This window comes from Pristiophorus japonicus, chromosome 12 (assembly GCF_044704955.1).
Source record: "Pristiophorus japonicus isolate sPriJap1 chromosome 12, sPriJap1.hap1, whole genome shotgun sequence".
In the NCBI taxonomy this organism is placed as follows: domain Eukaryota; kingdom Metazoa; phylum Chordata; class Chondrichthyes; family Pristiophoridae; genus Pristiophorus; species Pristiophorus japonicus.
In genome coordinates, this window is record NC_091988.1 from 172765811 (window position 1) to 172779615 (window position 13805).

The 13805-nt window shown below is 42.7% G+C and overlaps 1 protein-coding gene across 1 annotated transcript in view; it reads right to left on the bottom strand.

Annotated features, from left to right (window-relative positions):
- Positions 1 to 2928: 2928 nt before the first annotated feature.
- The window catches only part of srms (src-related kinase lacking C-terminal regulatory tyrosine and N-terminal myristylation sites), a 67448-nt gene continuing 56571 nt past the window's right edge, over positions 2929 to 13805 (bottom strand). The window contains exons 6-8 of the mRNA XM_070894887.1: positions 10278 to 10459; positions 3226 to 3382; positions 2929 to 3143 (exon numbers count right to left, since the gene is read on the bottom strand). Of these exons, the coding sequence (XP_070750988.1) occupies positions 2929 to 3143; positions 3226 to 3382; positions 10278 to 10459 (554 nt within the window). The remainder of the gene's footprint in view (positions 3144 to 3225; positions 3383 to 10277; positions 10460 to 13805) is intronic.

The window sequence follows — 13805 nt, forward strand, 5'->3', positions numbered from 1 at the left end:
TGTTGGGAATGCAGAAACAATGAACAAACCCTGGAAGGAAATAGTAAATGCAATTTCATTACTAACTTTCTATTTCTGATTAATTAAATAGCAAATTTAAAACAACATTTAAAATGTTTGAGTTTCTTTTACAAGGAAAAACGTTAGCATAATTGTCTAAATGGAAGTCTGCGATAAATAACTAAATAAAACATGCTGAAACACACGTTTTGTTCAGCAGAATGGCTGCTTTTCAGTGTGTTGTCTCCAACAACCATGATAAATACTGTGAAGTAACCTCCTTCTAGCATCTACATCGTGTGCTAACCCAGGTCAGGATTACTTCACTTACTAGCAAGCCCTGATGTTCTGCGATCAAGAAGACAGACAGCATAGATCACACTGAGTGAATGGCAAGCACAATACAGAATTTCCTAGTATAATCAGGAACATTTTTGGACAATATTGAATGCTCAGATGTTACCTTTAGTTACTGTGATCTATCACCTGCTTTTGTTGCATTTACTTCACACAAATTCACTTTGAAAGACTAAGTAGTGTTTAGCACAGTTCTGAATGAAATAGACCCACAGCCCTTTGGATGGTCAAGCCTCATCAGCGAGTACTGAACCAGTATTCACAGGTAACTCAACGATCAGGGGAGTGGGGGGGTGGGGGGGGGGGAGGTTGCATGGAAATCCAGTGGCTCCTCCTTGGAGTGGAGCCGGAAGTCAAAACTTAAACGGGGAGTGTGGCAATCGGTAGCTGGGGGTGAGTCATCAAAAGGACCAGTAGTGGGCTCCTCCTGGCTCTGCAAGAAATCATTCTGAAAACTTATCTGTACTGTTTCCAGAGTGGCCTGCAGAAATCCCTTCAGGAGCTGCTCATAGGCCAATGGGTGAAGAGAGTGTTTGGTGCGATGTCTGCTCAGCTCTACCTGAAAATTGCATTGAGGTCCTACGTATGTCATAGGAGCCGGACTTGCATGTCTTATTGAGGTGCCTGCCTAAAACCTTGAGGTAGAAGATCAACCATGATCTTATTGAATGGCGGAGCAGGCTCGAGATGCCATATGGCCTAATCCTGCTCCTAATTCTTATATTCTAACAGGTGAGCTGCCCATTTCCAGGACCAGTTAGAAATGGTGCCGAGTGGATTGGGAAGGATAGTAAATTTAGCACCATGATTTTTGGAGCACGACTGCCTTGTTCCCACCCAGTGGAGGCAGTGTGGCTGTGATAAAATTGTGCACATGTAGGATTGTACAATGAAAGAATTACTTTGTGAGGCCCCGCTCCTGGCATGGAGCCGTGTAAATGAAACAATTGCTGTACAGTGTTCTAGCTCTTTCTTGAACCCAGGCCCCTGTCTAATGAGGCTCCAAGCTGTGAGCAGAGTGCCACATTTACCGTCGAGTACCTACTTGTTTATGTTTAGTTTATACAAAAACCATGCAGAAGGAGCATTATCTCTGCCAATATCTCAACTATATCTCAGAAAATACTTTTTGTACTGCATTCTTTTTCTTTTGAATGTAAATGCTTTGTTGATGGATTCTCAATTTCCTTTTTTTCCCAAATTGTCTGCAAGTCTTAAGCTTTCTTTAGCAGGCCCCAAAAAGTTACATCTCCCTGGAATCTGCACATCCCCATTGTTGGTTGAATTGCTGTCACTCAAATGTTTTGAACAGTATTGCTACATTCAGTTTTAGAATTAAATATCTTCAGGTTGTCAAAACAGGCAATGGCCTAGAAGTTACTGTTTGTATGAGATTCTTCTGTCCACCCTTTTAGCAGAAGTGCTAATCCATTTAAAATAAACAGAGGACCACCTGTGCTAAAATAACAGACAAGGGAACATCATGCTTTGCTCACTAATATTGCCAACAGTAATTTCTAGCCTAATATAACTTTAAGGAACTAAATACAACTCATGAAAGCCACAAATGTTATGGTACCACCACAGAACAGCTGTGCTTTGAAACAGATTGTTAATAGGTTTTTAAAAATGCAGTTATTGCTGCTAGTTAAAATTGTATTCCCTCTCAAGAAATCTTAGATTGTAGCTATAAGATCTGCTATATTTTTATATCCTTTAGCTATGCAATTACTTTCCTTTCAGTGCTAAATAATATTTCCGAACCTGAAGCTAAAGTGAGTGCAGCGTAGTTTTACGAGAATGATAACCGGACTTCAAGGGTTAAGTTATGAGTAGAGATTACACAAATTAAGTTGTATTCCCCGGAATTTAGAAGGTTAAGTGGTGATCTGATCGAAATTTTCAAGATATTAAGGGGAACAGATAGGGTAGATAGAGAGAAACTGTTTCTGCTGGTTGGGGATTCTCAGACTAGGGGACATAGTCTAAACATTCAAGCCAGACATTTCAGGAGTGAAATTAGGAAACACTTCTACACACAAAGGGTGGAAGAAGTTTGGAATTCTCTTCCACAAACAGCAATTGATGCTTGATCAACTGTTTATCTTAAATCTGAGATTGATAGCTTTTTGTTAACCAAGGGTATTAAGGGATATGGGCCAAAGGCGGGTATATGGAGTTAGGTACAGATCAGCCACGATCTCATTGAATGGCAGAATCAGCTCGAGGGGCTGAATGGCCTACTCCTGTTCCTATGTTCCTAATTACTCTTGCTCATCTTAGTGGACGAGCACTTAAAGCATTCATGCAACATTCCTTTCTCTGCTATTTTAAAGCGAGTATCTTCCCATTTATTTTCTATAAGTTATTACCCCTAATGGAATACTGCACAGAAGAACATACCAAAGCTATAAGCCAACTGTAATTTCGAGGCAATTATTTCACTGTCAAGTTAAGTAGAAACAAATGTCTTTGCCAGGCAGTATTGTTTTAAGAATTGATACACATGTAGTTCCATCCAGCATTGCACCAACTGTAGCAGTATTTTCTGTGTCCTCACTGAGCTTGGTCTCAGTTTTGGTCTTGAACTTGGTCTTGGTTTTTGTAATAATATGTACTGTACAATGAATTAAGTTCATCCATCAGAGTGCTAAATGATGGTCGGCTTTCCTCAGACTCATTCCAGCACCTAAGCATTATTCCATACACGTCTTGGGTACAGGTTTTGGGACAAGGCATTCTGTAACCATTGGTTACTTGATTCATAACCTCCTTGTTTGTCATTCCTGCAAAAATCAAATTAAATTATAAAAACAATGCACAGTCCTGTGCGCTTTATATGCCTTAAAATGATTTTAATTTACTTACGCTCATAAGGATCTTTGCCATAAGTCACTATTTCATACAGAAGAACACCAAAAGACCAAACATCTGATTTGACTGAATATCTCTGGTAATTTGCAGCTTCTGGTGCTGTCCACTTTATAGGTATTTTGGTCCCAGCACGGATATTATACACATCATCCTGTTCAATGAAAACAAGTCATTTGTTATAATTACAAAAATGAAGAGTGATTTTTATTCATTTTTACCTTAGTTTTCATACAATGAGTATTTAGCAATGATTGGCATATTAGGATACGGCAAACCCGTCAAAAGGTTGGTAAAAGTTTAAGTGCCTGCTTTTAAGCCTCTTAACTAATATTTAAGTACCTTTTATGATGTTAATTACCTGTCTCGCCGCTTGCTGTCGGGTCTGCTATCCGAGCACAGATCTGACAGGTCAGAAAATCACACAGAGGCGGGTTCAGAGCGGGATCCCGACCTGCTGTCAATCACGGCCATTTTGGGCCTCCAAACCCACACTCTCAGGGCTGGGAAGATTCTGGCCATTGTGTGAGAAAAGTTTTTTTTTGCAGGCTTTTCAGTAGAATAGCCCTTTTAGATTCAAAATTGCTATTATCAGCAGTTTGTGTAACTGTCCTTGTACACCTCCATCGGAAGACATTTTATCTATTGTTCTTATCTTATGTTTATGGGATAGTGGCATGGGAAGTGTTATTATCTGTTTTTAACCTTGTTATGGAATGTGTAGGAGACATCAGATGGGTGCTGGGCTTGAGACAAGGAAACTGATTGACATACAGGCACAAAAGCAGGCTCAAGTTCCCATAATATAGTTGTTGACTCTTAACTGCCCTCTGAAATGGCCTAGCAAGCCACTCAAGAGCAATTAGGGATGGGCAATAAATGCTGGCATTGCCAGCGATGTCCACATCCCATGAACGAATAAAAAAATATAGTGATTTAATGTATGCAGGGCAGACGTAAAGCATAGAATATTGGAGTGTTGTCGAAGCGAAGCTGGACCGTTCACGTGTTACCACAAGATTGGTCACCTCAAAACCTGTAGCTGTTAACAGGTTGTATCTTTCTTATTGTACGATATTATAAGTGGGCCGCCCCGAATTGTGTGAGAACACCACTGCAGGTGAAGCGCCAGGCCCTGGAGCATCGTGGGTGAAAGTGCGGCGAATGAAGGTACAGGGCCCAGAAGAGCCAAGGGCTCAGAGGCAGCACGGGCCTGCCCACATTGCGATATGTGTGCGCACTAGGTTTGTGTAGCAGAGCAGGTCTCCAGTCGTCCTGGTTCAACCCTTGCCACTGGATAAAGGCCTAGCTCTGTCGAGCCCATGTGGTGGCTGATCACCGGTCACCACATGTTAAAAGAATCTATGCACAGATATCTTCCACCCCTTCAATTGGAGTTCAGGACTGGAACATCGGGTCCTTCAGTGAAACATCAGTGAATTCTTGTGGAAGCAAGTCAGTCATCCTCGTTCGAGGGACTGCCTATGATGATGATGATGATGATATAATTATAACCTTTGCATTTTCTGTGTAACAAAAATAGAATAGAAATATTAGGTGACTTTAATTACCCTAATATAGAGTGGGAAATATATAAAGTGCTAAGGGTAGGGACCAAGAGGAATTTCTGAGATGTGTACAGGAGAACTTTCTTGTTCAATATATCCCCAGTCCAACAAGGAAGGAAGCAATTTTGGGTCTGGTTCTGGGGAATGAAGTAGGGTAAGTGGAGTGTGTTACAGCAGGAGATCACCTAGCTAACAGTGACCACAACATAATTTGATTTCGCGTAATTATGGAAAGAGACCAGAAAATATCAAAGGTAAAAATGCTCGACTGGGGAAGAGCTAATTTTAGTGATTTAAGAAGGGACCTAGCAGAGATAGATTGGAAAAGGTGATTGTAGGGTAAAGCAGTAATGGAGCAATGGAAGGCATTCAGGGAAGAGATAGTTCAGGTACAAACTAGGCATATTGCTTTGAAAGGAAAAGATGGAGCATCCAAAGCTAATACACCCTGAATGACAAAGGAACAAAAGTTAAACAGAAAAAGGAGGCTGTGCCAAATGTCAGGAGTAAGATTCAGTTAAAAACTAGGAAGATTATGGAAAGTACAGGAGGGAATTGAAAAAGATAATACGGGAGGTAAAAAGAGGTTACGAGAAAATATTAGCAGGCAAAATTAAATTGAACCCTAAAACATTTTATAATCATAGAAAGTGTAAGAAGTTAGCTGGGGGAAAAGTTGGGCCTATTAAGGATGCAAAGGGAAACCTTCATGTAGAGGCAGAGGACATGGCTAAATGATTAAATCTGTCTTCGCAAAGGAAGCGAATGATGTGAAGGTTACACTAAAGGTGGAGAAGGAAGTTATAGACAGAGTAGTAATTGATAAGAGAAGATGTAGTAAAAGGATTAGTATTACTGAAAGTTGGTAAGTCACCTGGTCCGAATGTAATGCATCCTAGGTTGCTGAAAGAAGCAATGGTTGAAATAGCCAAGGCATTGGTCACAATCCTTCAAACCTCATTGGATACAGGAGTAGTGCTGGCAGACTGGAGGGTTGCTAATCTTATACCACTAATCAAGAAAGGGGAGAGAGATAAACCAGGAAACTACAGGCCAGTCAGCCTAACATCAGTGATGAGGAAGTTATTGGAAACCATTATCAGGGACAAAATAAACTTCCATTTGGAAAGGCAGTCGTTTATTAAGGAGAGCCAGCATGGATTTGTTAAAGGCAAATTGTGTCTGACAATCTTTACTGAATTCTTTGAGGTAAGTGATCAAGGTAGTGCAGGAGATATATATATATATATATATGGACCTTTGGAAGGCATTTGACAAAGTGCCACACAAGATGGAAACCCATGGCATTAAGAGGAAAGTGGCGATATGGATACGGAATTGGCTCAGTGACAGGAAGCAGAGGATGGTGGTGGATGGAAGTTTTTCAGACTGAAGGTAGTTGCAGTGGTTTTCCCCAAGGGTGAGGTATGGGTCCATTACGCTTCGATTTTTATAAATGATCGAGACTCAGGTCTAACGAGCAGCATTAATAAAGTTTGCAGATGTTATGAAATTTGGCAACGTAGTAGATAGTGATCAGGATAGTTGTAGACTTTAGGATGACATAGACAGGATGGTGAAATGGGCAGAAGCATGGCAGATGGAGTTCAATGCGGAGAAGTGTGAAATTATGTCTTTTGGGAAAACTAATATGGAAAGTCTGGAATGCTATACTTGAAAAGGTGGTGGAAACTGATTCCACAAATAATTTTAAAAGGGAGTTGGACAGGTACTTGAGGATAAGGAAATTACAGCGATATGGACAAAAAGTGGGGATGTGGGACAAAGCATGACTGCTGTTTCAAAGAGCTAGCAAGGGCACAACAGGCCGAATAGCCTCCTTCTGTGCTGTAAGTTTCTATGATTTTAACTTCTTTATTTCTTGAATTATCTTCTTTTTTAACTGTAATAAACATATATACTTTGGAACAAGGCTCCCTCTAGTTTCTGAGCATCACAGACCGAATCTAATGTAAATTACTCACACACTGAATTACTTTTGAAGTGCAGACACTGTTGTTATTTTGTACAAACTGCAATGAAATGAACGAGCAGTTCATCTATTTTGGTTGAGGGAAAGAAGACTGGCACTGATACAGGCTGATGAAACCTTAGTTCACAGGGTTGAGGGTGATATATTAGCATGGATAGAGGATTGGCTAACTAACAGAAAACAGAAAGTCGGGATAAGTGGATCAGTGAGGTGCCACAGGGATCGGTGCTGGGTCCTCAACAATTTACAATCTATATTAATGACGTGGATGAAGGGACCGAGTGTAATTTAGCCAAGTTTTCTGATGATGCAAAGATAGGTGAGAAAGCAAATTGTGAGGAGGACACAAAAAATTTGCAAAGGGACGTAGACAGGCTAAGTGAGTGGGCAAAAATTTGGCAGATGGAGTATAATGTGGGAAAATGTGAGGTTATCTACTTTAGCAGAAATAATAGAAAAGCAAATTATAATTTAAATGGATAAAAATTGCAAAGTGCTGCAGTACAGAGAGACCTGGGGGTCCTTGTGCATGAAACACAAAAAGTTATCATGCAGATACAACAAGTAATCAGGAAGGCAAATGGAATGTTGGCCTTTATTGCAAGGGGGATAGAGTATAAAAGCAGTGAAGTGCTGCTACAACTGTGCAGGGTATTAGTGAGGCCACACCTGGAGCACTGCATACAGTTTTAGTCTTTGTATTTAAGGAAGGATATACTTGCATTGGAGGCTGTTCAGAGAAGGTTCAGATTCCGAAGATGAGGGGGTTGACTTATGAGGATAGGTTGAATAGGTTGGCCCTATACACATTGGAGTTCAGAAGAATGAGAGGTGATCTTATTGAAACTTATAAGATAATGAGAAGGCTCGACAAGTTGGAGGCAGAGAGAATATTTCCACTCATAGGGGAAACTAAAACTAGTCGACATAGTCTCAGAATAAGGGGCCGCCCATTTAAAACTGAGATGAGGAGAAATTTCTTCTCTCAGAGGGTTTTAAATCTGTGGAATTCTCTGCCTCAGAGAGCTGTGGAGGCTGGGTCATTTAAGGCGGAGATAGACAGATTTTTGAGCGATAAGGGAGTAAAGGGTTATGGGGAGCAGGCAGGGAAGTGGAGCTGAGTCCATGATCAGATCAACCATCATCATCATCATAGACAGTCCCTCGGAATCGAGGAAGACTTGCTTCCACTCCTGAAGTGAGTTCTTTGGTGGCTGAACAGTGCAATACGAGAGCCACAGACTCTGTCACAGGTGGGATCGATAGTCATTGAGGGAAGGGCTGGGTGGGACTGGTTCGGCACTCGCTCTTTCCGCTGTCTACGCTTGATTTCTGCACACTCTCGGCGTTGAGATGCAAGGTGCTCAGCGCGCTCTTGGATGCACTTCCTCCACTTAGGGCGGTCTTGGGCCAGGGACTCCCAGGTGTCAGTGGGGATGTTGCACTTAATCAGGGAGGCTTTGAGGGTGTCCTTGTAGCGTTTCCGCTGCCCACCTTTGGCTCGTTTGCCATGAAGGAGCTCCGAGTAGAGCACTTGCTTTGGGAGTCTCATGTCTGGCATGCGGACTATATGGCCTGCCCAGCGAAGCTGATTGAGTGTGGTCAATGCTTCAATGCTGGGGATGTTAGCCCGAGTGAGGACGCTGATGTTGGTGTGCCTGTCCTCCCAGGCGATTTGTAGGATCTTGCGGAGACATCATTGGTGATATTTCTCCAGCAACTTGAGGTGTCTACTGTACATGGTCCATGTCTCTGAGCCATACAGGAGGGCAGGTATTACTACAGCCCTGTAGACCATGAGCTTGGTGGCAGTTTGGAGGGCCTGGTCTTCAAACACTCTTTTTCTCAGGTAACTGAAGGCTGCACTGGCGCACTGGAGGCGGTGTTGGAACTCGTCGTTGATGCCTGCTCTTGTTGATAGGAGGCTCCTGAGATATGGGAAGTGGTCCACGGTGTCCAGGGCTGCGCTGTGGATCTTGATGACTGGGGGGCAGTGCTGTGCGGTGAGGGCAGGCTCGTGGAGGACCTTTGTCTTACTGATGTTTAGCGTAAGGCCCATGCTTTCGTACGCTTCAGTAAATACGTTGACTATGTCCTGGAGTTCAGCCTCTGTATGTGCACAGACGCAGGCGTCATACGCGTACTGTAGCTCGATGACAGAGGTTGGGGTGGTCTTGGATCTGGCCTGGAGGCGGCACAGGTTGAACAGGTTCCCACTGCATCTGTAGTTTAGTTCCACTCCAGCGGGGAGCTTGTTGACTTTGAGGTGAAGCATGGCGGCAAGAAAGATTGAGAAGAGTGTTGGGGCGATGACGCAGCCCTGTTTGACCCCAGTCTGGACGTGAATTGGGTCTGTAATGAATCCGTCGGTAAGGATCACGGCATGCATGTTGTCGTGGAGCAGGCGGAGGACGGTGACGAACTTTTGGGGGCATCCGAAATGGGGGAGGACACTCCATAGACCCTCGCGGTTTATAGTGTCAAAGGCCTTTCCATGATCTTATTGAATGGCGGAGCAGGCTCGAGGGGCCAAAATGCCTATTCCTGGTCCTATTTCTTATGTTCTTATGTTTAACATCCTATCCAAATGATGGCACCTCTGAAAATGTAACACTCTCCCAGTACTACTATAGTGAAATGTTAGCCCAGATTATGTGCTCAAAATCTGAGGGTGGGGCTTGAATCATAGATTGGAACAGTACAGAAGGAGGCCATTCGGCCCATCAAGTCTGCGCTGGCACTTTCGAAAAGCAATCCAGTTAGTACCCTTCCCCGGCTCTTTCCCCATATCCCTGCAATTTTTTCTCCTTCGTATTTATCCAATTCCCTTTTGAATGCTACTATCAGACAGTGCATTCCAAATCCTAACCACTCATGAAAAAAAGCTTTTCCTCATGTTGCCTCTGGTTATTTTGCTAAGCACCTTAAATCTGTAACCTCTGGTTATCGACCCTTCAGCAATTGGAAACAGTTTCTCTTTATATGCTCTATCTAAACCATTCATGATTTTAAACACCTCTATCAAATTTCCTCTTGGTCTTTTCTGCTCTAAAGAGAACAACCCTAGTTTCCCCCAGTCTATCCATATAACTACCTGTATAAATCTCTTCTGTACCCTCTCCAAAGCCTTCACGTCCTTCCTAAAGTTTGGTGCCTAGAATTGGACGCAATACTCCAGCTGGGGCCGACCTAGTGTTTTATATAGGTTTAGCATAAAGTCCTAGCTTTTATATAAGCCTCTGTTTATAAAACCGTGGATTTATTAACCGCTTTGTTAACCTGTCCTGCCATCTTCAAAGATGTGTGCACAAACACCCCCAGAGTCTCTCTGGTCCTGTACCCCCTTTAAAATTGTACCATATGGCTTGTATTGTCTCTCCCCATTCTTCCTACCAAAATGTTTTGCCTCATTTTAGAAACAGGTGATGCAAAATATAATTCTCAAAAACTAGTTCCAGACTGGTCTGTAGAGATTGTGTGTCACTTACCCGGATTAATCTCGCTAATCCGAAGTCTGCAACTTTGCAGACAAGCTCTTCTCCAACAAGAACATTTCTTGCAGCTAAATCCCGGTGAACAAATTTACGATTTTCTAAATACGCCATTCCATCAGCCACTTGGCTGGCTATGTACACATGGTGAGTCATTGTTAATGTTTTGCCTTCATCACCTAGAAACAAAATACTCAAATATATACAGCCACAAAAGTAATTTCATTATAAAGTCAGCTGCTCTCAAAAGGTTAGGTAGCACAATGGGTTAGTAGAGAACACTTTCACTGCTGGAACTGGGCTGGACTCCAATCTAGACTGATGGCATACAAACCTCCTCTGTTTACTGGAATGGTCTTACCTTAAATGAGGTGTCAATCCAGTTTCCAGGTTAGGGTTAAGGCAGTTGGTCAACTATAATTTGCATCTAAACTATGCTACATCTGACCTCTGGCAGCACTCAAAGTTGCAACAGAAGAATTCTGAGTACATGCTGCTTCTGGGTGAGGCCCCCATCAGCAAGCAATCAAGCAGCTAACATCAGTAATTTTATGAGGGAGCTAGACATGAATTTGACAAGAAATTATATTGAAAGATATAGGTAGCATATAATGTGTTATGTTTTTGAACTCTAGAAGCGGCCAGAGGGGACCAAAATGGTCTTTAACAATTTTATATATTTCCGTGTTCCTATGCAAGTTCAAAATTCAGCCGGGCAGTCCTCACAATTTTCTGACCATTCATTTTACTGGTTGAAAAATCGTAAGCAGTATGTGGCTGAATTTCTGATATCTGTTGCCAGTGCGTGGGCTCCCTGCTGGCAGTGCGGAACACAGGAATACAGACTCGTAAATATAACCACCCCCCCCCCCCCAGGTGTCTGGAAATTTCTGGTAACCAGTACTAATATCCCTTGCCTTGATAAGTACAATTCATATAAAGTGGGCGGGGGGAAAGAAGTATTTCAAATTAAACACATTGGCTTGAAATTATCTTGTTATTGTCTTTTGGAATAGACAGAAGGTGATGGAAAGAAAGAAGAAAGACTTGTATTTATATAGTGCCTTTCACGACCACTGGACGTCTCAAAGCGCTTTACAGCCAATGAAGTACTTTTGGAGTGTAGTCACTGTTGTAATGTGGAAAACGCGGCAGCTAACTTGTGCACAGCAAGCTCCCCACAAACATCAGTGTGATAATGACCAGATAATCTGTTTTTTGTTATGTTGATTGAGGGATAAATATTGGCCAGGACACCGGGGATAACTCTCCTGCTCTTCTTCGAAAAAGTGCCATGGGATCTTTTACATCCACCTGAGAGAGCAGGCAGGGCCTCGGTTTAACATCTCATCTGAAAGCGGCACCTCCGACAGTGCAGCACTCCCTCAGCACTGCACTGGAGTGTCAGCCTAGATTTATGTGCCATACCCTGTGATTCTTGATGCGATAATTGTAGCTAGTCTCTTATTTCACCATATCCTCATGGCATATAGATTTCAGTTCATAGCAGGCTACCCAAGCACCTAAATGTCACCAGCACCAGGCACACCTAATCATAGCAGCTTATAGAGTCAAAATTGGAAGTAAACTTTGTGCAGGATGAGCTTGTTGAAAGTTTCTTGTTCTGAAATGTTACATAATACAAATATTTTAACGCTGCAAAACATATGGTCTTACCGGCAAGTCCTAGCGACAGGAGTTCCTTCCTCACCCTGTTAAATGGGGAACTAAAGACGGAAAGCTGTTTTTTTTAAAGCAGCTAGCTGCAAGGTTGTGGTTTAACAACATATTGCAGCATCCATAGCCACAGAGCTAGAAATTTAAACTAGTTCTGTGACAAACTTAATCTAAAGCTGAATCTTTTCCCACTAGTGTTTCAGCTCCCAGCCATATTAAAATTCACTATTCCCCATTCTCGTAATGAGCTTGATCCCACTGTTTCAGGCATTCTTTTCTCAATAATTAAGAGCTGGGATTCTGAAATTAGGAGATTTTCACTTTTATTGAATCCAAGAACTGAAAGTGGAAAAGTGATCAGCACCATGATAATTTACTATCCTTGATATGTTTAGCAAAGCTCATAAAACGTTGGTTCTGAAAACCCAAGGGGTGGAGCACGTTGGTGTAACTGATGAGATGTGCTTGCTCCTGATTTATACCACTGACCCCATCGCAGTTCACAGGCTCAGTCGAGATCAATCAATTTGCAAGGTTTTGACCGACTGGGGTGTGATTTGGGGTGCTGACCCCTGCTAAAAAGAGACTATAAAGTCTGGCAAAGAGCCCCAGGTTGGGGTTTTACGTGTTGGGTTTCCCCTGGAAGAAAACGTTTCGTGCATCTACACCCGTACAAAGGGAGCCGTCTTAAAACCCCACCAAAAAAAATGTTGGCTGTGTAATCTTCGGATGTCCAGGCCATAATCCTGCCCTAGACCCCCAGTTGGGCCCCAATTACATCAGTTGGTCAGCCAGTACTCCCGGAAACCAGTGGCAATCAAATGGTGGGAAAATAGAATCGGGCAGGCCTTGAAGACAAGTGGGCAGTAAATTTTTCAAAATGTTTCTGTCTGCCCACTGTTCAGTTTTTCAGTGTGAACTGGATGGTAGGCAGACAAAAGTCACCCCCTAAGTCTTTAGCTTCCTGGGACAAGCTGATAGAGTCTAAAGGAGCTTGTAGTGGAATTCAGACACAGGAAGGTGGATTTTCCCTGGAGTGGAAACCTGGCAGCTAGCTGACAGAAATGCATTGGCCGTTGTCTGGTAGTCCCGGCAAGGGGCCCGGTCCATTTTGAGTGCTGCGGGGCTTCCTGCTGGCTTCGGGTTGCTACAATATCAGGCAGCCCCAGCCTGGAGTAAGGTAGGTTCTATCGTGGCGGGAGGGGATGGTGGCAGGAGGGGGGCCTGATCAGCTGAGGGGAGTGAGCCTGAGTGTCAGCAGTCCAGGCTGGGTTTGTGGAGCCTCGAGGAGCACCCCATCTCTTTTCTGGTCCCTCAAAAATGAAGAGGAACTGATATTGTGGGTCCCCCCCTCTTCCCAGCCGCTCTGTCCAATTCAACCCAAAACTGGCATTTCAATCGGCCTCTTCACCAGAAGTGATATAGTGATCTTCAAAATCTTCCAATTCTTTAAAATCACTAATGCAAGGTCTGACATGAAGTTAAAAAAAACCTCAGTTGTTGATCTGATATTGTATTAATGACCCTTATCAAGCAGAAATCAATTTTCCTCTGAACCTTCACCAACATTTGTTAATCAATTTTTGGACGGAGAGGTATAGTCAGAACAGCACTAAATATGGGTGAATAGTCCATTTGCTCTTCCTATCAATTTTGCACCACTTTTACTCTATTGCTGTAATTTTTATGTTCAATATTTCAGTCCATCATGGTTTCTGTCTCTTTCACTTCAGTAAAAATAAAAGATCTTTGTCTGCCAGGGAGTGTCTCTATAGATGCAAAATCTGAATTCTTTCTCTCTGGTGTTAACCCTTAGCTGTGCAAGCCAGCTTATAGAGCCTCTTAATC